The following is a 27425-nucleotide window of genomic DNA, read 5'->3' on the forward strand; positions in this document are numbered from 1 at the left end:
AGTTTTTTTTATTTATTTTATTTGTAATTTATTTACTTATAATGTTTAATTTGATGTTTTTTATTATTAATATTTTATTTTATTTTATTTTATTTTTATTTTTTTCTGTTTTGTGAAGTGTTGGTGTTCGTTCATATGCTATAAAGATGTTTTGGGTAAATAATGAAGCGGATAATTTATGCGCGTATTATAGGGAAAACTTTGAAGGATTAAGTTTCTTAAACTGTATGGAATATTTGGTTGAAGTTCTTACGAAGTATATTGATTTGGATGAATCTGATGAAGAGGTTATTCCCTTTATATCACCTACTTTTTTTTTTTTTTTTTTTTATCCTAATTTTTGTTTTAGCTGAATTGAATATTTTATGTTTGATTTGACATGTTTAGTAGTTAATTTACATTAGGAGTAAAATGTCAGAGTATGGATAGGGAAGACAAATGTGTTGCTGTTGTGAACACAGAAATGGATAGGAAAGTTGAAGGCTGTTGGGCTAGTTGTGGATATTTTTAAGAAAGACCTACTGATGTTTTGTTTGTTTTGAAAAGTCAGTGTTAGTTTTTTGGTGTTTGTATGGCTGTTTTTTTTGGTTTGAATTGTAATGTCTTGATACTTTGCAAGATTGTGTGTTTCAGTCAGATAATTTATTTTCTAGCTTATGTTGATCACATTGTAATGTTTACTTTTAGTTTTATCTCTTTGCGTACATTATAATAAAGACTGTGTGATTTGGTAGTAGATTTCTGAGTAAATTATGCATTTAAACTGTGTTAGACCTGTCAGAGTCTGTATCCATGGTTACTGGTTATTTCTTTATATATAGCTATTTTCATTTTCCTGTTTCCAAAAAGTCCAAATGATATGCTGATAAGCATTATCAATTGGCATTACCCGCAGTGACGATGCCTTAATTGACTTATTGCCACTCCTTGTATAGAGATGTGCAATTTCAGAGACGGGCAATGCATGAATCTTACTATAGTGCCAATCTTTTTACTCCATCAGGTGATATGCACAGTAGTTTGGTGGAAGGAAGTTTTACCCTTTGCACCCCTCAGTTCTGCAGTGTTTGTTTGTATTTGTCAATGTAATAAAGTTGGTCAAGTAAATGTTGTTGGGTTGAAGAGAAGCTATTTATGAAATTGTAGCAATAGTATTTATTGTGTAATAAGGGATAGTCCTCTGAAGAGGTGGAAGAAAGTGGTGGATAGAGGACACTTTTAAGTTACGGATACATTATGTTAATTTAGTATCAATGTGAATCTGTAGCATAAAACACCAACGCCATATATATTTTTGCATTTTACATAACTGTATCTCCTGTTGTTTGCTTCTAGTAGATGGTCATATAGATAGGCTTTCCAGGCATATAAGTTGCTTTTAACCAGGTCAAGTTTCTTATTTAAGGATGTATACGACGGCCCTGCATTTGAATGTTATACTTCGTAACTAGTGAACGTACTTCCAATCGCATATTGCAATGCTGCAATCACAGTTTACAATTATATTTAGAAGAAATAACCAACAATCTAGATGCAAAACATTGATTCCGTTACATTTAATTAATTGCCGAAGTTAAGTTCATACTAAAGCTTCTCATTAGCACCAACAACATAAGCTAGGACACCACTTTTTATAACCTTACAACTGTCAACCAAAACAGCCATCAATCTCATCTTAACCATCGGTTCAACAAACCAAACCGACAACCTCCTCAATGAAAGATAATTCCCTGAACTCACCACCTCCGAAACCATCGGAATAGGATTCATCGATTGTGCTTCAAGTACCGCTAACAACTTATAATACTCCGGAAGCTCATCCTGCAACGTAGCACAAAACGCTTGTCTAACTGTCCCAACTTCCTCTGCTGGAATCATTATGATAAGTACTTCTGCATATTAACTCTTAGAATATTGCACAAAATCACCTTGACCAAGGAGCAAATAACGCTTAATAGTGAGACAATGTTCTCTGAACTTATACTGCTTGTACATAATATCCAGTAGGTGCTTATCTATCCTTTTCACAGCTTCCATTACCAGAGTTTCAAGGGCATCAGTTTCCCCATAGCCGAGCCCTCCCCTCTTAGTCCTGGTCCCAGCAGCAGCTGCTGCTTCCACTGCAGCATCTGCCCAACCTTGGTCTTCACAACAAACCCGAAGGAAATTGATTAACTTTCCAGTCCTTAGAATCCGTTGGGCAAGAGACTGTGAAATGAATGATGGAAGCATCCCAGAGTGTAGCATGTAGCCGTCTCGCCATAGAGGCTCAGCAGCAGACTGCGAAGCAGCCGCCTCATAAACTCCCGCACCAAAGAATCTCCGTGCTGAGCATGATGATGAATTGCACCAGCCATTGCACCACCTTTCATAATCTTACAACTGTCAACTAAAACAGTCATCAATCTCATCTTAACTGTTGGTTCAACAAACCAAATCGACAACCTCCTCAGTGAAAGATAATTCCCTGAACTCACCACATACGAAACCATCGGAATAGGATTCATCGATTGTGCTTCAAATACCGCCAACAACTTATAATACTCCGAAAACTCATCCTGCAACGCAGCACAAAACGCTTGCCCAACTGTCCCAACTTCCTCTGTTGGAAACTTATCCATACTCTTAGAAACATACCCTTTCACTTTCTTAAACAACCAACCCAACTCACATAACTTCCGAACCATAATCCTAGTTGCTCTAGGCACTTTAACCGAATCCAACACAACATAGCCATCTAAACACTTATCAAACTTGACCCACTTCCAACATCTCTAACTAAAACCCCTTCATTCACTTTACTCTCTTCCTTCAACAACCCCCAAACTTCCTAAATGCGATTTCCCTAAAATTCTCCGGATCTTTCGAAACTAACAAAACCCCATTACGATGCCCATTACTCGAATCACCATATATATTAGGCTGCCACCTACATAAGTAGAGAAGCAGAACACCCAAACTGTACACCTCCCCAAACTGTGAACTTCATGAACCAAGAATTGAGCATGCACACTCGGGGGGCTACGAAAACACTCCAAGCTGAGTGTTTCACTCAGTGGCTCAGGGCAACATCAATTGCATTATCCACTAAACTTGAAAAAGAAATAAGGATGGGATGAATGTCACTATTGACATGATGTAGATTATACCCATTTCAATGAGGCAACATAATGAATTGATTTTACTAATTCAAATTTCTTTTAGGGGGTCATTGGAAGCTGCTTGCTTGCCTGTAGAATAATACTGAGCCATGGTTTTTCTTAGAAAAGTAGGAAATAGCCCAGCAATGTACAAGGGGCCTAATCACTTTCCAGATTCTCCGGATCTTTCGAAACTAACAAAACCCCATTACGATGCCCATTACTCGAATCACCATATATATTAGGTTGCCACATACAGAAGCTGAGAAACAGAACACCCAAACTGTACACCTCCCCAAACTGTGAACTTCATGAACTAAGAATTCTATTAAGCTTGAGATGATGCCATTTGATGGTGGTGTAGCTAATATTTTACCTGCCGCAACAGAAAGACTTGTTACTCCCCACTTATTGTTTTGATTTCCAGATGTCTCGGCTCTGTATGAACCTAAGAACTCACGTAGGCCAGAATTAAACAGTTTCAGTGCATCTTCCTGAATCTTTGTAGTTCCATACTTTAACGGGCAAGATTTGGAAGGAAATTTCTTGAATGAATCCGAATCATTAGTCTACCAAATAACATCAATTTAGTATAGTTATGAACTGATGTGTACTTAACTTTTCCTTTGAAGAAAGGGTCTAAAAGAAAGAAATAACATATACACCTTGTACACTCTAGCATTGAGTGTAAGTGTGTGAGCGACCCTGTTGTTTTGATCCAAGTCAGACTGAATTCGTTCGCTCAACTCTTCACAAAGATTATTAAGCAAGTATTCAACCTGCAGCAGAGAGGAATAGATTGGAGAAAAAAGATACTTAGTTTAAATACTTCATTTCTAGAATTTTAAAAAAGATAAAACTAATCTCTAGCTCTCAACAATACACATTTTAGCATATAGTTCTACCTTAATGAAGGCTTCGAGTATCACAATCTTGGATAGAAGCAAGAGTAGAATTTATGGTTGATATCTATATAAATATTCCTATATTCCAAATTCTTTCTTGGAATACATAGTTCGCAAATAACAATGACATATACTAAATGAAAACAGATGAAGACACTATGTAACGGATGCGCCCTCTTAAGGTTAACATAGTGCATACATAATCGGGTGAATAGGAAGATAAGACAAAAAATGAGCTAAAAATATACCCTTCTATTAGTTTTTGTGGCAAACCTAGCAGTCTCATTAGGCACAATCAAGCAGCATTGTGCGAGGGTGAACGATGGGAAGTCCCTCACTTTACACAGAGTTGTGAATTTTTTTAATTTGGTGTTCTGTTAATGAAATATTCACAAAACTTTTTTTTTAATACACGCATATCAGAAACAAACCCTTGGCATCGCCAATAAAATTCATATGAAAAATGCATCAGCCGATATACTAATTAAATGAAAGAAGTATCTTTTTTTGACGGAAGATACAAACCTGTGAAATTGAAGCTTGTTCCGGCCAATAGCAAACTCTAGCTACTAAAGAAAACAGAAGCATGAAATTGAAGATTATTTCGGCCATTGATAATATTAGAGAGAGAAAGAGAGATGATTAAAAATTTGAATACCTAAAATTGCTAACAGAGAATTTGAGGGAGATAATTTGATTTGAAGAGAGAGAGAGTACCTGAACTGCAACCACCAATTACCAGTGTTGAGGTCCTGAGTCGAAAAAGAAATTATATTAAAGTCAGATAATAGAAAAAACTAAAGAAAATTAGTAAGTAATTGATTAGTTATTCATCTAGTTTTCCTTTACATAATGACAGATTATGCAATAATGTTTATTTATGATCAATCTGCATTAACTTAAGACTTTTGACATCCATCATCCTTTTCCTATAAGTCTATAACTAACTATTTGTTTGTGGGTGCTCTTGTATATCGTCCAGATTGCAGTTGACAAAGGCCAGACATTAATCTAGAATTTGTGGAAGGTAATTCTGGTGTCGAGAAAATTGTTCAACATTGGCATGCCTATTTGATTGGGTTAAAACTTTAACATAATCACGCTTTACGGTGCATTTTTGTAACAAAGGGCATCAACAACAAGTATCATAGTGATTTTGAAACTTATTTGTCTTGTCTAGAAAACTACTTATTCTAGTTAACCTTTCCTTACGCTAACCAAGTAAGAAACTGTTCACAACGCGCAGGTACTCGAGTAAATTCTGGTTAATTAGCACTTGTGCATCCTCACTGGTTTAGTGGTCTTCTAGGATGAGTTCAACACACGGGTTTGCTGACAAACAAATTATGAAAATTCCAAATTCCAAATTCATTCAGATTTCAGTTTTTGATCCATTATATCAGAGTAGAGACCATCAACCATCAAATAGGGGTTTAAAGAGTTAAGAGTCTTTCTTGCTAGAGGTAAATGGATATTTTATATTAGTCGTCAAATTACGACGAAACAGGATCAATACTGGCACAAAGAACTATCTCAAGGCTAGTTTGAACAAATCATGAGCAGATTAGATCAAAACATCCTATTTTTGTTGATGAATCAGCCTGAATCATCAAAGCAATCAAATACACGACCCATAGTAGAACATGCTCAATGTTACAATGTTTACTACTATAGCTGCCAGTGTATTGTGATGCATGAACATTAGCTGTGAGGAGCATTGTATCTTAGGTGGTTGCATAGATACGTAGTTTCGTGTTCTAAGCAAGTAGAAAGCCCATTCAAACAATAGAGTTGACCTTCATAGAAAATGGAACCAAAATTCTTTAGCTTCACTAAACCTAACCAAGCTCAAAATCTTTCCCCAAAATTCATTTTTTTCGTCTTTTTTTAAAGGTAGTTACCAATGCATTTCCCTCAAAATTGAGGGCCACACCAGCCTTTTCAAGGCAAGTTTAAAGGAGCAAATTGATGTGGAGAACCTTTAAGAGAGGGATCCACAGACCACAATGCGGACTTTTAAAAGATTCCATAATCTTTCAGTCGCATGGCAATTGAATTGTGACATTGTGCATATAGGTCTCGAGTTCAACTCTTAATAACAATTTTGTTGTTTTCGTTTCTGTAAACTCTAAAGCACAAATTAATAGCAACTTTCATTATTGTTTTTTTTTGGAAAGTTTTTATTTTTGTCCAGATCTTCAGAGTTCGTCTGTTTTGTCGAAAGGTTTATTTCTCTTTTTCTTTTACTTCAGATTGTTACGCGAACAGTTCCCTAAACTGGGCGTGAGTTTGTTTTTTTTTTTCCGAATCATTATAAAAAGTGAGGTGTCCATCTAAGAGAAAAAAGGGAGCTGACGTGTTTCACTGAGAGCATTCTCAACTATTCAGTATTTACGAAATATCCCAGGAAGTATACTAACCAAAATATTGACATGACAATCATCTCACCAAACTCCAATCCATTGACAGAAGCCTCATCCAATTAGTTTTCTGGTATTTGGGGAACGACTCTGCTCTTCCAGCAAGAATGCCTACACAAACTTTCCTTATACTGAGTGAAGTTTCACCTCATTTCTTGGTGGACACGTACAGATAATCCCTTAGTAGCGTTGTTGTTGTAGGACATCGTATAAGAAAATGCACCAGGAAGTTGGATGTTTAAAAGGCAGCTGAGTTATCTAACGGAATCCAAGTTGGAACATAGTTAAAGCATTCAGCTACTTGAGACTAATTTATCGGACTGTGAGGTGATCTGGCTAACAACAACAAATTGTCACTGATAGTTTAACATTTTTTTGCTGGGGAAATCGAAATTGGGTTACTTTCTTTGTTTTGGGTTCAACAATATTTGTCACACCCCGAATTTCGACAGAATTCGGAAAAAATATTATTTGTTCCCGACTCTTCGATCTCCGAGGTGTGACACACTCTCCACTCCCAAAAACCCATCAACAGTTTAAATATGCGGATAATTAAAAAACCAAATAAAAGTTCCATTATACAAATGTCCTCTTCATTACAAAAATTTACAAATGAAAATACGTAAAACATCGTCTAGACTGAAAATCTATATCACCTCAAGGAAAACAAAACACAACCGAGATGCAATGCTAACGCAAAACCACAAGCAAAGAACCAATCTTCTTCATCACTAAACCTGTCAAGACTTATCAACTATGTTCATTTATGAACACACCCGATAAGCAAACATGCAAATCGGGTCAAGATATAAACAATCTTTGGTGTGAGTACCCCTAAAATACAACATATAATATACATATATATATACACAATCCACAAGGCGCTTAGTTCCCTCCACCGAGGCCTTTAACTTTCAACGACTAATACAAAGATCCTTAAGCACAATAATAAAGGCGGTAGTTCCTCCATCGAGGCCTTTAACTTCCCACTAACCACACAACAAACTATACGCGATAATAAATAAGGCATGTAGTTCCTCCATCGAGGTTTTAGGTTCAACTAAACAAATAATCAACCAAGCATATTACCATAATAAGATTATTTCGGGCTTTCTTTGTGTGTCCCTAAAATCACGTCAGATCTATGTCTTACCTAGTTTTCCGGCTACCACAATCGCTACCAAATTCTAACATGTACATCCACATGCCTCCCTTACATAATGAGCCACTCCGTATGTACCCTGGCCGGGATCGCGACACCGTAAATCCTCACACGGAAGCCAAATCTATGTGGGCATCGCCACTATTCGGCATAAAATATTATGCATCATCGTTCTATTTTGCTTAACGGAATAATCAAACTACTATCGGGCTACTCCAGAGGGCCATTCACTTTCTTTTTCAAACGCGGGGAGGGCCAATCACATTACTTATGCCCGAAGGCCATTCAGATTAACTGAAACGCCAGAAGGGCCGCCCGAAGGCCATTCAGATTAACTGAAACGCCAGAAGGGCCAATCACATGAGTTGTGGTAGCTAGGTTCTAGGATTTTCGTTACGTAATTTATTCAAGTGTCATACATTAATGACTCATAATAAATCTACTATATCATGTGCAGGTCAATTGCCTTATTGCACTAAGCCACAATATATAGAAATATCTCAATATATCTCATAACCATTTTCATATTTTCACGTGCCAATATATTATTGTACTACACCACACTCCCGTGGGCAAATATTCACCAATACTATGCTACCTTATAGTAGCATCTCACATATATAATAATGGAGCGTTTATATAAATTTCTCCAAGATATTACATTAATATATATATCCCAACATATGATATCATGGCATAATGCTTCAACGATCGCATACATTTTATTATAACGTATTAGGAATATAATGTCTCCTAACATCTCAATATCGTCGCGTGTCAAAAATACACAACATCAATGTCAAATCTTTCTTAGATAATGACAACCAAATTTATACAAGCTTCCACAAGCATTTTATTACTATATGTGTCCATATAATATACAACATAAAACGTAACACAATTAGGCGGTCAGCGGTCCACAATCAAAGCCCAATATATATATGCTTTACACACTACTCACGTTAAATCTAAATTAGATAATGACCAACCAAGTTCTATAATATCGACAATATTTTATTACTATATTTGTCCATACAAATCAAATAGGTGAAAAACAGGAAAAGTCAACATTTCATAGTCAACGGTCAAAGGTCAAAGTCAACATGTCATGGTCAAAGTCAAAGTCAACCGTCAATGGTCAAAGGTCAACATGTCCTGGTCAAAGTCAAATTGTCTTTTCCGTGTTCGACAGGTTCAGGGTCATAGCCATGGTTCATGGCTAAGGGCAAAGGTGCATGGCTCATGGCTAAGGTAATGGTTCGGACCCAACTGGCCAAGCCCAAACCTTAAAACCCGAAAGTCTAAAACCAACTTATTTATTCTATCTGACCCAATTGGGATCTATATTAAGTACTATGGACTGGCCCCAAGCATTATTAGAAACTGGCCCAAAAACTTATACTGCGCTGGCCCAAAACATAATTTGGATTCGGCCCAAAACTTTAAACTAAACAGGTCCACAAAATAAGAGAAAACCGGCCCACAATTACAAAAATTAGAACTGGCCCATAACAAGTTAACAACTAATAGGAAAAGGGCCCAAACGAAATAGAAATGAACTGGCCCAACACTGTAGAACATAATCGGGCCCAACTAATTACCAAGGCCCCAAAAACTGAACTCGGCTGATAAAAGTGAAATGATGTGTTTTACCTACGAAATGAACGATGAATTCACAACGTAAGTAAACTAACAACTATTTTGTTTCTATAAGTTTATCAAAAGTTTTCTACTCTCAATCCTATGAGATATAGTGGAGTAGAGTGATTCGTTCCACTCTTAGTCCTTCCGCATGCTGTGTTTTCTAAGTATGAGTATCTTCTTAAAGTCTATGAGAGATTTACGAAAAGGCAACTAGACTAAGATGCAACTACCCACGAAATGCAACTAGTCGATTATCAGACAACTAAGGGAATGCTACGTTGATTCGATGATAAGGAGTTAGAGGGGGGTTGATTCCACCTTAACTCAACTTAATCCACTAGCGACGAAGTCGTCAGAATCCGAATTGAATCGCACGCAGAACAATCGGTTCTTCCTAATCCCTAATTACACATGGCATTTCTACCAATTAATAATTAGCATGTGAACGATTAAACCCATTCTCATGGTGAACTAAACGTTTCTAGAGTGGAAAGGAAATTACGACAATCTCCGATAATTGGAATCAAGCTTTCATCAAGGTTTCTCAACCCCCTCTAATGGAGGTTTAGCCTTGAATCATTCCGCAATCATTTCCATTTAAATTAAATCTAAACATAATATAAAGCATTGAAATTTACTTAATTAAACAATAATGAAATCTAAATTAATGACTAAAATGAAATAAGAACAAGAATTGAAATTAGATCTAGAAATGGAAATGACAAAATCGAAATTGATAAAAAATACTACTTTATTGATCTAATCAAATGAAGAACAAGATTCAAAGGTTTAATCTAATACAATAATTTAAATGGAACTAAACTTAATTAAAACAATTAAATCTAGATATAGAATTATCTATCTTATTTTAGGTCTAACTAGCTACCTAACCTAACTGCCATTAACAAAGAGCTAAGCTTTTGTTTTTATACATTCAGATCCAAAAATCGTGCATGGGCTTGGAGCCATGTTTTGGGCCAGAGAATCAGGCCCAAAACCCAATTCTTTCAGTCCAAAAAGGCCTCTTCAGCTGCAGTTGGCTTCCACAGACTTTTCGTCCACTTCTGCTCCTCTGATTGGGTCAAGGCTTGGACCATTGCAAAGCTCTTTCCGAGCCGGTCGTTTTGACATAAGGTAGGCCTCAATCCGAGGTCTGAGTCCAAAGATATGGCATTCGAAGTTCTCACTGACTTTTGCTCCTTTATCTCGCTAAAAAGTGGCACATTTCTCGCACATAATAGACTTTGAAGCCTGAAATGCATAAAAACACGTAATCGTATTAACTCTTACTTATTATTCACATAATTGGTCTAACAGTATGATTATTAAGGGGTTAAAACTACAGTTTTTGGGCTCTTATCAAACCACCCTAAAAAAAGATTTTGCTTGTCCTCAAGCAAAAGATGAGAAATTAGAATAAGTGACCAAAAATGGAGTTCTAACTACTCTCGCTTTTGAAAGCGATTACATTGACCATATGCAACAAGGCCTTAAACCACTAGGAATTCCCTAGTGGACGAAGTTATAGCCTCTGCGGAGAGTTTTCCAGTGAAGGTACTCACAAACTTCATCTATACTACAACGACTAAGAAAATAAAACTATTGTTTCCTTATTCATGCTCAACTATCTATACATCTCTCTAGCAATTGAATAAGAATAACCAAGTCAGAAACCTAAGCTAATATATGCATAATAATCTATCATCTACAATAAACATATACACAATGAGTAGTACTATAAAATGTTTAGCAGGTTTGTTTCTGAGAACTCGGAATAGCGTCCTTAAGTAGGTTCTCACAATAATAGTCAAGAAACAACACTCTGATTTTTCCACTCAAGTTTCGCTACTCCAGTGTACAGTGGGCACACTTTACCTTACAATCTCAATGACACACAGGAAGCCGGAGTCGATCAAACACATCTGCCACTTACTATCACACTAACCTATTCCTAATTGAGCTAAAGGTCTTTATTAGGTGTTGCGGGGATTAGGAGATGGTTTAAGAAGGAAGGAAATGGATATTCTAAAGGACAAGTCTGAGATAATAGAGTCTTCATATTATGTAACTAGAGAAAACCTTGTTATTTACTTTTGCTTCTACACTTTGTTTCCATCCTTAGCCATATTTTTCTTTTCTTTTATTTGGCTTTTGACTCCCTTTTATTCTATTTTTGGAGTTTTTATTTTATTTCTATTTTTCTTTTCTTTGGATGGAAACTTCTTTTCTTTATTTTCTGAAGCCACTAACTAATTTTTGTTTACATAGGTTTTTCTCTTCTTCTTTCTTTATTCATTCTATTCTCAGACTTATTCTAAATTGGGTAGGTTGATTTATTTATTTATTTATTTATTTTTTGTTTTGTTTTTTGTAATGGTAAAGGAATTGTGGTTTATGGAAGGGCTAATGAAAGGCTCAGCTTACTAGCTAAAAAATAATTCATAGGTTTGAATTTTCGGCTATATCGATCCAAAAAGGGCCTAAATTCTCGCTTAGGATATGGTTTAGTGATCAAGCAAGTGGACGTGTGATTTTCTATTCGATTTTACTTCTCCCTTGTGTCATTTCTCAAATGTTTCGGCTTATAAGGCTTTAGGCTATATTCTCACAGGATTTGTAGAATAAGTACTCTAGCCTAGATTTTTAAACTTTAATCGCTAACAATCATAGATACTCATGTAATATATTTATAGATAGATGTAAAGATTATTACCTATATATTAACCTAAGTTTCTAACAATTATTATTCGACGAACAAATAGCCTAATGGAGACTTCTAGATTGTTAAGAGCATGGAGAAAGAAACAATACCAATATTCCTAAGTGTATAGCATAACTTATTTATTTATATTTTTAAATTTTGAAATTTTAACTAGAAAACAAATGCATATTATATATATTTATATCCTAGCAGATGTCTTAATTACACGTGTTTCTATGCCCCCAAACAAGAAGCATGCTTTGTCCCTCAAAGCATTTAAATAAAGAGGGTAGTAAAAATACCATCAAACGCCGCGGAAATTCGGGAACATCCGCAAAACAAACTTAGAACGTACTAATATAGGAAATACAAACCGACTCAACTCTATAATGAAGTTCTACCCATTATGGGGTTAAAAGAATGAAATTGCTTGGGACATAAGCGGACACTCACCGTAAACTAAAAACTTACCTCCACTCCTCGCCGTTATTCGTTATATTCGGCCATCCTCTACTTCTATAAAGAAGTGAGGGCTCCTTCGCCCCGCCATGCTATGATAATTTGTCGCTTCACGCCATTTATCATCTATGGTTGCTAACCTATTAAGTGCCACTTGGTGCGATGGGGTGTAGGGTGCAACCTGGTGAGGTTGTATCCGCCCACCGCCAAGTCATTGCACGGAAAGATCGAATAAGACTATTGGTGGGTCGCACCGCGTCTACCCTAATCCAATCCGTGAAACGCGTGTACAAAAAAGCGAGGAAAGAAACATAACATAATACGCGGAAATTAGAACATGCATAAGAAGGTACTTATGCCTCATGGTATGGGCTCGTGCTAAACTAGACATCAAAGTTCGGGAAGGTCATAGACCGGGCGGCAATGGCTAAAGCAAGGAAAACGCCGCAAGTGGCGCCATTCACGTAAGAAAACGCCATTCCCCTAAAATGTTTAGCATAATCCAAAACATAACAGTTCCTATGTTCATGGACAAGGGCTACTGCGGCAACGTTATAGTCCCCTTGGTCCTCAATACGGAAAATGCCCGCCCCATAAGCCTCGTGCAAAACTCATAAGTGTAGACATGCATATTATCTAATCTAATAGCACCATAGGTCTTGTATCTCAAATGGGCATAGCAAGTCCAAGAACAAATGCTAGCAAGAACACGGTAATTTCCATTGGTTCATCGTCAATGTTGATGGAGAACACTTGTTCTCCATCGGTCTCTCAAAGAAAATGCGGTTATTATAAAAATAAGATGCAAGTCTTTGGAGAATAAAGTTCACCGGTCTTACCATAAGAGGTTCCTACCAACGATGTGATCACCTCACATAAACCAAGCACCGTAAGTAGTGCTTTGGAACAAATCTTGAAAGACTGTTCCGGTATTATTATAGGAGATGTCATCTCAAACTACACTCGAACAAATGCAAAACAACCGGTACTACGCGAAAAACTGGAAAATTTCTGGTCCACGGAAGTTATGAAAGGCCAACAACTAGGGCGCGAAGTCGCGTTTTCTTTGTATTTTGGAATTCTAGTGTTTTTCAGTCGCGCTTTGCCTTTTGCCTTTGGCGGCCTCGAGTAAAATTTTTTCGAGGAAGTGTAGCGAAGCGGCAGCCCGAAGTTGCAGATTTGCAAAAATGGAGACTAAACGTGGGAATCGCGGGTGTGAAAGGTCGTGATGGAGTTTAGGTGTAGTGTGAGTTGTGAGGATAGATTGTATCAAGTTTATATAGGTTTTAAGTTGCTAAAATGGGTCGGAAAAGTTGCCAAAACTAATTTACGGGCAGTTCTTTAAATCCTAAAATTTCCAAACCCGAAAACGGAAACAACTCATTTTCTTGATTCTAATTCAAACCCAAAGATCTTTTAGGTTGATTATATGATTGAATGTACCTATTTAATCTAGATTTCATCCTACAATGATACTTAATCATATTTCTGCCTAAACAACCATATTTTCACTTTGACTCCATAATAAATTCTAACAGTGGGGTTATATAAAAATAAAGCTTGAATTGATAAAACCACCCCCAAACAAGTTGGGAAGGTGGGATCAATATGAAACAACCACACATACTGAAAATAACCCCTTATATTAAAATTTTCATTGAGTACCTTTCACTACAAAATTCAAATTACTTAAAATAAAAGTTACATTACAATAAAACAACAAAAATAAATAAAACAACAACCACTATCAATCCTCACACTCTCTAAATACCTCGCCATTTGGTGGCGGAGGGCACACTCTCTAGTGGTGGCTCCCTGGCTCCCCGGAAGGTCAAAGAAAAGTCGCCCTTTCGCCGACGACGCCATGCCTCGTTTTCGTGTCCTCGGCAGAGTCTCAGATGAGGTAGGAAGCGTGCAAGCATATCCACTTAAACCGGGCGCTGGCTTCCATCTTCCATCTCACTGTTCCCATCTCATCCATCCTCTCGGGTGCGGATCTCGAAGTTGTGATGAATAATAGCCTGTCGAAGTCCGGAGGTCCGCGACAGATAGTGTTTAGGGGAACGATGCCCCTATGAAGCATAGCCATGCGCTCGTGATCCGACCAACACCTCGGAAGGCATCCGATCAAAGCAAGTCACGCCCCTCCTCATCCTCCTCCGAATCATCCTCATGTCCCCCAGCCTTGTCACAAATGAATTTCTAAACAATTAAAAAATGAATATTTGAAATATAAATATCTCAAACATCACTTGGTTCAATTGTCTAAAACCCAAAGCTATGACGGGTGGATACTACATATGTCAAAACCTAAAACCCAAATCATAAATAATCTTAACAACAAAAACTCCAAAAATTCTCTCTTCCATTCAAAAATCATCAATATAAAATTCTAAGAATAATGTGTCCTCAACATCTTATTCTCATTCCATATGAATATGAAACTACGCTTATTACATACTTCCAAAAAAAAGAACGGACCTAAAATATAAACTCCCTGGACTTTCGGCACAAGAATCCAAATCTGCCGCAATTCCATCGCTTTCCACCTATGTTCCTAAGAACACACCCACGCTAAAAACAGAGCAAACATGGGTCAACAAATTGAATTTTTGGTATGAGTAGACTAAATACATATAAACATTATCATACTTTGATTATTCAAACAATCACTTTATATTATCCCATAACTTAATCATTCACGGCTTTGGAAGTGTAGTTCCGTCATTTTAACCCAAGATAATTTCTTCCCAAGCAAAACTTCCATTTTATTAACGCCCATCTTATTAACTCATTCTAATAACTCCTTTTAATATCTAAATAATTGAATTACACTTACCGATATCCCTGGCCAGATAAGGGTAGGACCGCGTCCCCTCAAGACAAAATATTATTAAGTCCTACCCTCCCCCAGTAAAAAGAAAGTTAGAACTTGTATATATAACATATGTAGATATTCTATATGTATTCAATAGTAAACCCAAGCACACTCGTATAAACAAATCCATTTCTCTTATCGATTAATCAATTACTTTATCTTATACACCCATTTCACAACCTATGTACCTTAGGTCATTCCTGCCACATTCAAGGAATACCCAACCCTACATTCCCGTGACACTCAAGGAATACAACTAACCCCAAGGCTTAATACCTTAGTTCCCTCTAGTAGGTAGTCCAAACAATCCGGTCATTCATGGCACATTCAATGAATACCGAGTCATTCATGGCACATTCAATGAATACCCCTATATAACGCTTAACGGGCCATTTATGGCACATTCAATAAATGCCCACCTAACATATGACATCATCGGTCATAAAACTCAAATCCAAAACTTGAGTCGTGGAGTTCTAAAAGAAATATTGTAAATTTATTTATGCATTATTGAACTTTTATTTTATATATCATTTAAGATAACGAATGAGTATCTTGATTCCTCGTATTTTTGATTTTGGCGTTATTAATTTCAGGGATGTCTTAGTGTCATAACGTTGTATATCATAAAATACTGCAAAATCACATAGTAGTTAATACACATACACACGTATATATAGAGGTCTTAGCCTAAAGTCAAGTATGCTAATAGTCCTAGACCTATCTTAATAACCCAAATCATAATCCGAGTTAAAAGGTCAAATTGGGTCAACTAGTCAAAGTCAACTCTGGTCAAAGTCAACCCTAGTCAAAGTCAACCATGGTCAACCCTGGTCAAAGTCAAAGTCCACATGTCACGGTCAAAATCAACATGTCATGGTCAAAGTCAAACTGTCGTTTCCATGTTCGACAAAAGTTCGTTAAAAGTCATGGTTCATGGCTAAGGTCAACGTGCATGGCTCATGGCTCATGACCAAGGTAATGGTTCGGACCCAACTCGCCAAGCCCAAACCTTAGAACCCGGAAGTATAAACATTTAAAAACCCAATTAGATCTATTTTAAGTCCAATGGTCTGGCCCGAACAATATTAGAAAACCGCCCAAAACTTGTTAAGTGGTTCGGTCCAAAAATCTTAAATTGAACTGGTCCACAAAACTTAACTTAAACCGCCCAAATTAAACACAATCCGCCCAACCAAACATTTAAATTTCGCCCACCACTAAAAAATTAGAACCGCCCAAACTAAAAGATTTGGATCGCCTAATCTCACCTAAGGCCCAAAGCCCACACCAAATCATCTGTTCATCTTCTCTATCGGGCTCCTTCCTCCACCACCACCGTTGACTCCAAATCGACCACCACAAATACCGATCGCTTACCCATTCCAACCAAGCGGTTGGACTCCTAAAGAAAACCCCACACCTTTAATATATGAAAACTCGATTTCATCTTCCCTCACCACCCACCGACGGCGACTTCAAGCCAAATCAGCCGCCATTGATAGCTTTCAACACCTCCGACTTGACCACACCAATCCAACATACAAACAAACATCAAATCCAAACAAAACCGGTTCAAACGATTTTTAAAACGATAACCCCAAGTTCCAAGTATCACCGGCAAGAACGCTTATTATTAACAAGTCCGGGAGCTTCCACCGAGCTTCCCAAAGACCCATTCGACCCATCATAATCCCACTACACAACCCAACAACCAACATCCAAACAAAAATAACAATCCAAGATAAATTACAAAAAAAAAGATGAGCGCCTCCATTAACCCCCTAAGAGTTAAGAGCTTCAAACGATCCACCCCCAATCCGCATTTAATCCCCACTAATCCCCAATCGAAGACGATTTCAAAAACCACAATCAAGTATAACCGAAAAAATAAAACACAACAGGTACTAATATATGCGGGACCATTGCTTTGTTTGAAGCTGAGCTCCATTGACAAACCAAATCGCCTCAACAGAGTTTCGATAGTTCTAAATCAACTCCGAAGTTTCACTTTCGAAGTTTTAACAACTTCGACAACACGACGCCGAATCAAAACAATATTATGGACAAGTAAAAACAGAAATATTAAAATGCCGAAAAATCATAGTTCTAGTAGTGGTGAGAGTTAACTCTACTCACCTTTAGCTAACAGCTCGACGAATTTTCCTAGCCCGAATCGTCGTGCTCCACCTCTCCAGCAAACCAGCTTCTTTCTCTGCCTCCATTTTTTATATTTTATTATCTTCAAAACCCTATTCTCTAGAACAATGTGTTTATATACTTGGGTCCGAAACCCAAGCCCAACACCGACTTCGGCCCAAAACCAAGCCCGTATCCCGGAAGTCCAATCCGGTTAATTCTTAAAATAAACAATTAAATTAATTAATTAAATAGAAAATACGATAAAAAACGGGGTGTTATACTCCTCTTCATTCTCAGCTCCACCATCCTCTTCTTCTTCTTCTATATCCTCAGCCCTCCTCCAAACTTGTTGGACACACTCCCTATAGATACGCGTGTTATGGGCAGTGGTAATGTAAATCCTATCGACGGAGTCGCTTTCATCTTCAAAGATGATCTTGGTGATTAACACGGGGAAGAGGTGCCAAAGACTTTCCGACCCCCACTAATCATGTTCAGCAAAAACTCCAAGATACAGAAACATTATGCTTACGCTCCCGGAGTACCCATAAGGCGATGGAGGCAGGTCGGACCGATGTCACGACCTTGTCCTTCCCTAGGACATTCGACTAATCCATCGGGTCAGAGTAACCGGTTGGTCCCTGGCGACCTGGCGAACACAATGGGAGTTTGTATTGTAGCTCCCATTGATGACCGATCCACGCCCATCGAGGCTCTACCCGTCACAAACTGGGGCTCCTGAGAGTGGCATCAGATGGATTCTAGGCGGAATGCCTAGAATCTCACCAACAAATCAATGAGTCAACTCCCTCCCTCTTCTTCCTTACCATCACAAAATCCTACTCCCTCCAACTCCCTCGGTGTTGTAGAACCGTCGGACCAAGTCTTCATGGTCGATCGAAAGTACCACAAACTACCCCAGTCTCTACTAGCCATTTCTCACCGTAAAACGGCGAATGGTGGTCGGCGATGAAAACTTGCTTCGGTGATAATTCGTTGTTGAGCCATCTAGTTTTGGAATGGAGTGAGGGTTTAAATATGATGTGGTGGTGGTGGTTTAAATTGACCATGAAAAAGAAAAAATGGTGGTGGTGGTGGAGTGGTGGTATAAGACCAAAATTTGTAAATTCCCGTGGTTTTAGTGATTTAAATCGGGGGGTTGTGGTGGTTTGGTTTTAGAAGATTTGGGGTTAGGATTTGATTTTGAAAGTGGGTTTATTGTATTTTCTTTTTAATTTTTATTTTGTTTTAGGTTTTGGAGCTTTGTTAATGGCGGAATGGAAGATGAAAACGATGAACTGATGATGGTGAGAAGGTAAGGGCGCTGAAGGCCTGGCCGCGGCGGAGTGGTTAGCCCAAGCCCAAAATCGAATTTTTGATTTTTTCGATTTTTTCGCTAATTTCAATTCAAAATTGCAGCCGTTACCGGGTCCGATTTTTTGCGAATGAGATATGGAAATGATCGAGAGAATTTCCTATCCAATGATCCATAAAACAATCTATTCCGACTTTGGATGACATACGATAGTGGAAAACGCCTCGAAGTCGTGCATGACGTAAGTTATCTTAACGAATGAACTCTAAATTAATAGATTATGTCAATCCGAATCGTAATACAATAAAACGCCTAAAGCAACTCTAATGGGACATAAAACATTTTAGTACGGAAACACTAACACCTACCCCAAAACAAATTTTTACAACGAAGCTTAGAAAATTTGTTTTAGCAAATGGGTCTTTTAAAGTCGATTCGAGACTTCCTAGATTACTATGTGTATTTTTATTTTTATTTTTATTTATTTTTTTATTTTTTTATTTTTATTTATTTTTTTTTTATATTATTTTTAGAAGGAAAAACAATAAGCAATAAAGACATAATTCACACCATAGAGAAACATGACTCAAAAATCCGAGAAAAACATGCAAGAGTGGAAAACGGAACTATGTGAACCGTGGACTTAGGATCCGTACTTACGTACCACACACTCCATAGGGAGGGGGCACGGTTACCTTAATGGTGCACTCACCAATATATTAAAGTGAAAGGAAGTGCACCAAACACAGAATTTGAGTCGTTTATAGTCGATACTCGAGACTTTATCTAAAACATATGTATGAACATGCAGAGTTGATCATATATCAACAACCGAAATAGTTGTGGATCATTCCATAAATAAATATCACGTAAAACATATCCAAACACAATCAAGCACCAAGATTTTCTACGACGCAGACCTAGTGGAATGAAAACTAAGTCGGATTACCCTATTGTGTAACTTATCATGCACCTTCTTTTTAATTTTTTGAATGAGTGGGTGTTCTAGTAAATAAGTGTGGAAAAGTGAATGGTTGTGGAGAATATGGTGGATATGTATAAGTTGTAGAAAGAGGCGACGCATAACAATGAGGATGTGGTTTTAGCAACCAACTCATTCATTTGTGTGTGTAGGGACTGCCTCAATTCTAAAAATGAAGGTGTCAAATAGTTTGTCCTTCCAAGTATCTCGTTTGCTAGGAGGATTTAAAAAATTATGAAGCAATGGGAGAAACAAAAGGATCGAAAGTGCAAACTCGAGATTCCTTGAAAAGGGTGGAAGGAGGGAATCGAGGTGGATGTTGTGCAAGGTAGATCTTGATAGGGTGAATCGTCACCTACTCAAAGAAACTCATCGAATTCCTCATCTAGATTGGTCATATCCACATTACTATGGTAGTCCCTCTACATCTTTGAGAAAGTCATCTATCCCTTCCTCATCAATAATATGTGTATCGACTAGTGTGTAGAATGAAAATGTTGGAGTCCGACTTTCCAAAGGAAAGAATTTTGGGCATATGACTATCGGGGGCGTGTTGTTGAAATAATCTCGAACAACGCTCGATCATGCTAACCTCTCCATCCATAGGCTAATCGGGTAATCGCGGTCCTTGTTTTAAAAACATTGACTTCAACAAAGAAGATGGCCAAAAGACATGGACATTGAACCATCACGCAATTAATGAGCGCATTGGGTTGCCGTGAAAGGACGCCTTAAAATGATGGGACAGAGTCGTTAGCGATTTTCAGATCGAGGACTACAAAATCAGCCGGGATAGTAGAAACTCGAACTTTTACCAAAGACATTTTCGACTACACCCTTAGGATACTTAATAGACCGATCACCTAATTGCAACGCCATTTTAGTGGGTTGCATCTTGTCTAGACCTATTTGTCTATACAAATAAAATGGGAGTAAGTTAACACTAGCCCCCGTGTCTAATAACGCCGTCGTCAGATAGGAATCTCCTAAGGTGCATCAGACAAGAGGGATCTAATTGTGGTCCCAGACTTAACAATTCCATTATGTTGGATAAGGTTGGGAATTGTTATGTTAAAAGGCGTCTTTTGGTATATTTGTTCGCTGCCTAGTAGTACACAATTCCTTAAGAAACTTAGCATGATGTGGTAGCTTTTAATAGCTTTCGAGGGAAAGGAAGGTTTATAGTTAGATTCTTGAAAACGTCCCTAATCTCCTCGTAATTTGTATCCCTAGTTAACATGGCTAATTTTTGTGGAAACGGTGGTTTCGTCTATATTTAGCAATGGTATCACCTGGATGTTTAACCGCATGTTTTCTTAGGTTGTGTTGTAACCGGTACCTCTACAAATTGGTAGGCTCTTCGGTTTCTATTTCGTATCTAGTAAAATAGTAGGTGTAGGGACTCTTGGTGGGGTAACTATAGGCATAGTTACCTTGTTATCAACCACTCTGCCTTAAGCGGAGAGTGGTGATGGCATTTATCTCACCTACATTTTCATATTCATTACTAGTATTATCGGTTACCTCAAAGGTTGTGTTTGTTGTTTTAGGATTAGGTATTCGTGCGACTCGGCAACACACCTTTGGTTTGGGCTTTATCTTGAGCCAATTGTTGGGTTAAATTATTAACGGATTGTAGAAGCTGTTGGTTAGATTGAGCCATGGTTTGGAAAAGTTTTTGCTCACCTGTATGAAGGTGTCAAGGCGATCGGTTGTGTGGGTGTAGTAGTCACGTGGGGTGGTGTATTTGAACTATTTCACGGAATTATTTATAGGTGGATTCCGATAATTATTATTTACCTAACGATACCTCTATTAGCATTATAATTATTATAATTACCTTGACCTTGTGCTTGACCTTGTCGAGGTTGCACTTGGTTGTTATAATTATTAAAATTACCCCGACTCGCCCCCGTCGTGAGTGGAGCTTGGTTAAAGCCGTTCGTTGGCCTAACATATTGATTATTGTACCCTCGAGGTGTGACTTGTTGGTTATTTCTCCAACCGGAGTTGGGATTTTGTCTCCAAGGGGTGTTAGGTTCACTATTAATGGAACAAGCCCTGTTCATAGGCTATATAGGACGGGGGAGTCGGGATGCCTCGGGACTCCAACGAAATTACATGGGTTTGAATTTACATTCATGACGGGGATAGGCTTTTGTTGTACAGAAATGGCCTCGACCTTTTTAGTGAGTGATTCGATTAGAGTTTTAAGCTCGGAATCGTGTTTAATTTCAAACATACCGGCAGCCTTAACTGTATTAGTAGAACTAGCGGAGCGGGGGATATCATCACTACCCCCCCAATTATTATTTCGCTTAGTTTGGTCCTCTAAAAATTTATAAGCCTCCGAGGCTCCTTTACTTAAGAAACTACCCCCATTCATTATGTCAAGGACTTCTTTATGGTGATGTTGAAGTCCTTTGAAAAAGGCACGAACTAACGTGTCTTTTGCTAGGTTATGGTGTGGACACTCTATAAGCAGATCGGTGAAACGATTCCAAGCCTCTGAAAATGATTCATGAGGATTTTGTCGAAAAGAAATGAATCTTGGAAAGCATCTCATCCGTCTTTAGGGTGGGGTAAAAATGTTCCATAAAAACGGTGAACAAGTTTAGCCCACGAAGTCCTGAGAATTAGGCTTGGGCAGGTTAACCAAGACGCCTTTTATCGGCTAAGGTGAAAGGGAATACCCTTAATTTAATTTGTTCGCATACCAACCGTAGGATGGTGGAATGTTGTTAAGACTTGTTCAATCCTACGATATAAGCCGATAAGGTTTTTCATGGTCTAAACCATGAAAAGCGGGTAACAAATTAAAAATATTTGGAGGGATTCTCAAATCCTCCCGGGTCTCCGCTAGAACGATGCAAGATTTGGGGCTATCGCCAAGGCTTTGTAGAAGTCCGAGAGAGGAGTCTCTCTTTCTTCCCCATTATATCGGTGGTGTGTGTGTGTAATAGTAGCTAGAGGTGTAGTGTGTGGTATACTAGATAGACTTGTTTGTTCTTTGTTGTTGTGTATTTACGTTAGGTGTTTTTGTTCGACCGCACCTTAATCTCATGCAAGACTAAGTCGAGCTTAACTAAACATGCAACACTCCAAACAATTCTCGATATACAAGTATAAACCTCTAACGAGGAGATGCGAGGTGTGGAAGAAAGGAATACCTGACAAGGTCCTTGCTTCGCTTTATGAATAGCGTCTTGTTTACACTTGTTCGTATATAGCGGGTTAGAACACTGAAAAATATGAAAGAGCAAAGTTCGAATCAAAACCGTCGAAAACCGAAAAATTTAACACGGTGTGGTCGCTTTCAGCGATAGAAGCGTGATGCGCCTCGAAAGTAATTTTCAAATTACAGTGTTTTAGGGCTGGTCGCTCAAGGAGGATGCTGCCAAGCCTTGTGTAATTTTTGCCCGGAATTTTTCAACTCTGAAATGGACAACCACAGTATGAATCAAACAAGGGTGGGTGGGTGAAATGGGACTTTAAAAACAGTACTAACACTACGAAAACAATACGAAAGTGAAACTAAGATGGCAGCGGCGCCATTTGATAAAAGTGAAATGATGTGTTTTACCTACGAAATGAACGATGAATTCACAACGTAAGTAAACTAACAACTATTTTGTTTCTATAAGTTTATCAAAAGTTTTCTACTCTCAATCCTATGAGATATAGTGGAGTAGAGTGATTCGTTCCACTCTTAGTCCTTCCCATCTTTGTGTTTTCTAAGTATGAGTATCTTCTTAAAGTCTATGAGAGATTTACGAAAAAGCAACTAGACTAAGATGCAACTACCCACGAAATGCAACTAGTCGATTATCAGACAACTAAGGGAATGCTACGTTGATTCGATGATAAAGAGTTAGAGGGGGGTTGATTCCACCTTAACTCAACTTAATCCACTAGCGACGAAGTCGTAAGTAATCGAATTGAAACTGCTACATGAGAACAATCGGTTCTTCCTAATCCCTAATTACACATGGCATTTCTACCAATTAATAATTAGCATGTGAACAATTAAACCCATTCTCATGGTGAACTAAAGCGTTTCTAGAGTGGAAAGGAAATTACGACAATCTCCGATAATTGGAATCAAGCTTTCATCAAGGTTTCTCAACCCCCTCTAATGGAGGTTTAGCCTTGAATCATTCATAATCATTTCCATTTAAATTAAATCTAAACATAATATAAAGCATTGAAATTTACTTAATTAAACAATAATGAAATCTAAATTAATGACTAAAATGAAATAAGAACAAGAATTGAAATTAGATCTAGAAATGGAAATGACAAAATCGAAATTGATAAAAATACTACTTTATTGATCTAATCAAATGAAGAACAAGATTCAAAGGTTTAATCTAATACAATAATTTAAATGGAACTAAACTTAATTAAAACAATTAAATCTAGATCTAGAATTATCTATCTTATTTTAGGTCTAACTAGCTACCTAACCTAACTGCCATTAACAAAGAGCTAAGCTTTTGTTTTATACATTCAGATCCAAAATCGTGCATGGGCTTGGAGCCATGTTTTGGGCGAGAATCGGGCCCAAAACCCAATTCTTCGATCCCAAAAGGCCTCTTCAGCTGCAGTTGGCTTCCACAGACTTTTCGTCCACTTCTGCTCCTCTGATTGGGTCAAGGCTTGGACCATTGCAAAGCTCTTTTCCGAGCCGGTCGTTTTGACATAAGGTAGGCCTCAATCCAGGAGGTCTGAGTCCAAAGATATGGCATTGGAAGTTCTATCGACTTTTTGCTCCTTTATCTCGCTAAAGTGGCACATTTCTACACATAATGGACTTTGAAGCCTGAAATGCATAAAAACACGTAATCAGTATTAACTCTTACTTATTATTCACATAATTGGTCTAACAGTATGATTATTAAGGGGTTAAAACTACAGTTTTGGGCTCTTATCATCGGCCCAAGCAAACAAAACAAGGTCGGCCCATATAGCAAGTGGATTCGGCCCAAGGCCCAACCACAGCTACAGTGCATCTTCTTCCCCAAATTTCTTCTTCCTCCAGCCATCGAAAATCCGGCCACCACTCCTCCACACACCACCCATTTTTAACTAGGCGGTTTTAACCCAAATCACAAACCCTATAATTTTAATGAAAGCTCCACCTCGATTTGCTAACTCCATCTCCTACCTCCAAACTAGATCTAGATAAAATTCGGCCACCATTAAAGCTTGTTTCAAGCTTCCAATCGACAGCCCACCCAACTCTCCAACATTTAAATCCGACATAACAACTTAACCTCAACCCAACAAAGCAAAACAACACACCCAATTAAAACAAAAAAAACAAAAGCTTCAACCACCGGTTCGGCCACCGCCATTCTCGCGTCCTTGAAGTTTCAATCAACGCCCAAACTCCCCACTGCCACCGACAGTTCAAACCCCCACTCACAATACCAAAACGCAGTTCAAACACAAAAAATAAAACCCAAAAACCAAAACCTTCAAGAAACACAAGACGGCGTTTGGTCGCCATTACGCCTCTCTTGGGAGCTTCCAACAGCTCTATGCTAACCACAGACTAGCCACCCATAGAAATCACTTAGCCCCCCACAGTATCCTAGTAACACGCATACGGACAGGGGCTGCCATTGATGCTCTGTCGAAGCTTCGACAGTTCAACATCAAATAGCCCAATAAGCGCAATAGTTCAAATCCAATATATTTTTAACAACCACAGTACGAACGATAATAATGTAAAAATGAACCGAAAACATAAACAAAAACTTTTAACAGTATACGCCGGTACACGGAAAACTATAATCCGGTGAAATAGCAAAATAGCTACTCACCTGTATGAACAGCTCGACGAATCCCTCGTAGTCCGAGCCGTCGCGCTCCAACGCTCTAGCCAACGCGTTTCTAGCTCTGCCTCCATTTTTAATATTTTATTTTTCTTTGAACCCTATTTTTCAGAACAATGTGTTTATATACTTGGGCCGAAACCCAAGCCCAAAACAGACTCGGGCCCGAAAACCAGGCCCACATGTCCCGAGTCCAATCCAACCAATTTTTTTTTTAAATAAATTATTTAATTAATTAATAAATAAATAAAAACGTATTTTAAAAATATGGGCGTTACAATATTGCTTCAGTTTGAAAAACTATATTACCAGGCAAATGGATACTATCATTATTAACTCAGGTGTCTCTTAAATCAACAAAATTAGAAATTTGTGTCCTAAAATATTTAGAAATCAATCAAAGATTCGAGATGTTCATAAAAGCAAACAAAATAAACAAATGGGTATTCTAAAAAACAATCATCAATCAAATACACCAATATCACCAAAGGGGTATTATCATTATGCAAACAAAAAACGATTTGAAAGACATACCTGGTTGAAAGGGGAAGAAGAAGAAGAAGAGTTCTTAAACCCATAGCTTACTCTTGAATATAAGCTGCTACTTCATTTCAGATGGACTTCATCATGGTAAACCCATGGTCACCTCAGTTGTATACTTACTGAATGGGCTGATTATGTCCTATCCTTGCACTCAAGCTTTAGTAACTTTTTAGTGCAGGGGTTATCCTAGACACAAAAACATATAAGAGTATTGAAATATAGGTCCTTCAATTAATGAATATATATGGAACGTCATATTGGTTTTATTGTGTCGATTTTTTTTTACTAAATCTTGTCATATAGTAAGTATATAGGAAGTATATACTACTATTTCATCAAAGACTACATGATATGAAGAAGCTACTGAACCTATGACCCTTTTGACATTATTGTATATGTCTACCGTTTGCTCTTTGTTCATCATATCTGCGAGCAATTTTGTTAAATGCTTATTTTTTCACCGTATTTTTTGTATCATCTCCTCTTAGGCATTATTACATTGGGTGAGGATATGCTGGATAAAGAAAATTAAAAGTTATTTGAGTGTAAGTGTGAAACTCACCAAGATGTTAAGCTTCCCATTGAACACTGATGAGGTCTCTTCCATTAATTTCTCTCTTTGGGCTCGCACCGAGACATTGCAAACTGATCCAGTTACTTTATATCCCAACTGGCTCCACTCATGCAACAATTGGTTGAGCTCAATTTCATGACGTGATCCCTCTTTCAACATAGAGAAACATCTTACCTAACACCCAAATAATTGATAGTCTCAATGGTTGAATGTGATAATTTGACTGGAAGTCTCTTGGAACCCTCAAGTTTAAAGTTTTTTCCTATAAATTATCCTTAAATTGCCTTTAAATTTTGAAATCTGATATTGCAAACCGATAAGGGGCCACAATGTCTGCCTGAATAAAACAAATAAGTAGAACAAAAGATGTAAAGTGAACTGAATGACACAACAAAGAACAAAAATAAAAATAAGAGTTGATAAACATTTTGATCCGCTCCTGATGACAAAAGAGTGAAGCCATAGAGGCATTATACTAAATTTGCCAAGGGTCAAAGTAAGCCATGAAAAGAACAACAAACTCACATCATCATGCTGAAGACCTTTAACCACCATTGAATCAATGAGCTTCAGAGCAGTATCCACTTTCCCCGCCAAATGATATCCATGTACCAGTGTGTTATATGTGACCTTGTTAGGCTCAATACCTCTTTGAACCATATTTTCTAATAGTTCATGTGCATCGTCAGGTTTTCCTGCTTTGCATAGACCATTAATCAA

General features: G+C 37.8%; 1 protein-coding gene across 11 annotated transcripts; it reads right to left on the minus strand.

The window, feature by feature from the left end:
- Nucleotides 1-1432: 1432 nt before the first annotated feature.
- On the minus strand, nt 1433-27425 carry LOC147491614 (DNA polymerase eta-like). 11 transcript variants are annotated; one of them, XM_086566590.1, is made up of 7 exons: nt 26694-26951; nt 26123-26317; nt 6494-6797; nt 4704-4797; nt 4571-4614; nt 3806-3919; nt 1433-3709 (listed from the first exon to the last, which is right to left on the minus strand). In XM_086566590.1, the coding sequence occupies exons 3-7, from the start codon at nt 6521-6523 to the stop codon at nt 3335-3337; spliced, it is 657 nt and encodes a 218-aa protein (XP_086422716.1). In that variant the 5' UTR covers nt 6524-6797; nt 26123-26317; nt 26694-26951; the 3' UTR covers nt 1433-3334. The 11 variants fall into 11 exon arrangements, 6 of the variants coding, with proteins under 6 accessions (XP_086422716.1, XP_086422717.1, XP_086422721.1 ...); XM_086566591.1 differs by having other exon boundaries at nt 6494-6801; XM_086566595.1 differs by having other exon boundaries at nt 4571-4611; nt 4763-4797; nt 6466-6797; nt 26694-26945.

This window comes from Coptis chinensis, chromosome 6 (assembly GCF_015680905.1).
Source record: "Coptis chinensis isolate HL-2020 chromosome 6, ASM1568090v1, whole genome shotgun sequence".
Classification (NCBI taxonomy): Eukaryota; Viridiplantae; Streptophyta; class Magnoliopsida; order Ranunculales; family Ranunculaceae; genus Coptis; species Coptis chinensis.

Bases quoted from the DNA above. Each gene is read 5' to 3' on its own strand.
- LOC147491614 (XM_086566590.1), bottom strand. From the start codon at position 6,523: ATGAGGCTTCTGTCAATGGATTGGAGTTTG. The intron at 4,615-4,703 runs GTATTCAAATTT...TGTTTTCTTTAG, and splicing joins TTCTCTGTTAGCAATTTTAG to TAGCTAGAGTTTGCTATTGG. The intron at 3,710-3,805 runs GTGTATATGTTA...GTTATTTGGTAG, and splicing joins TCAATGCTAGAGTGTACAAG to ACTAATGATTCGGATTCATT.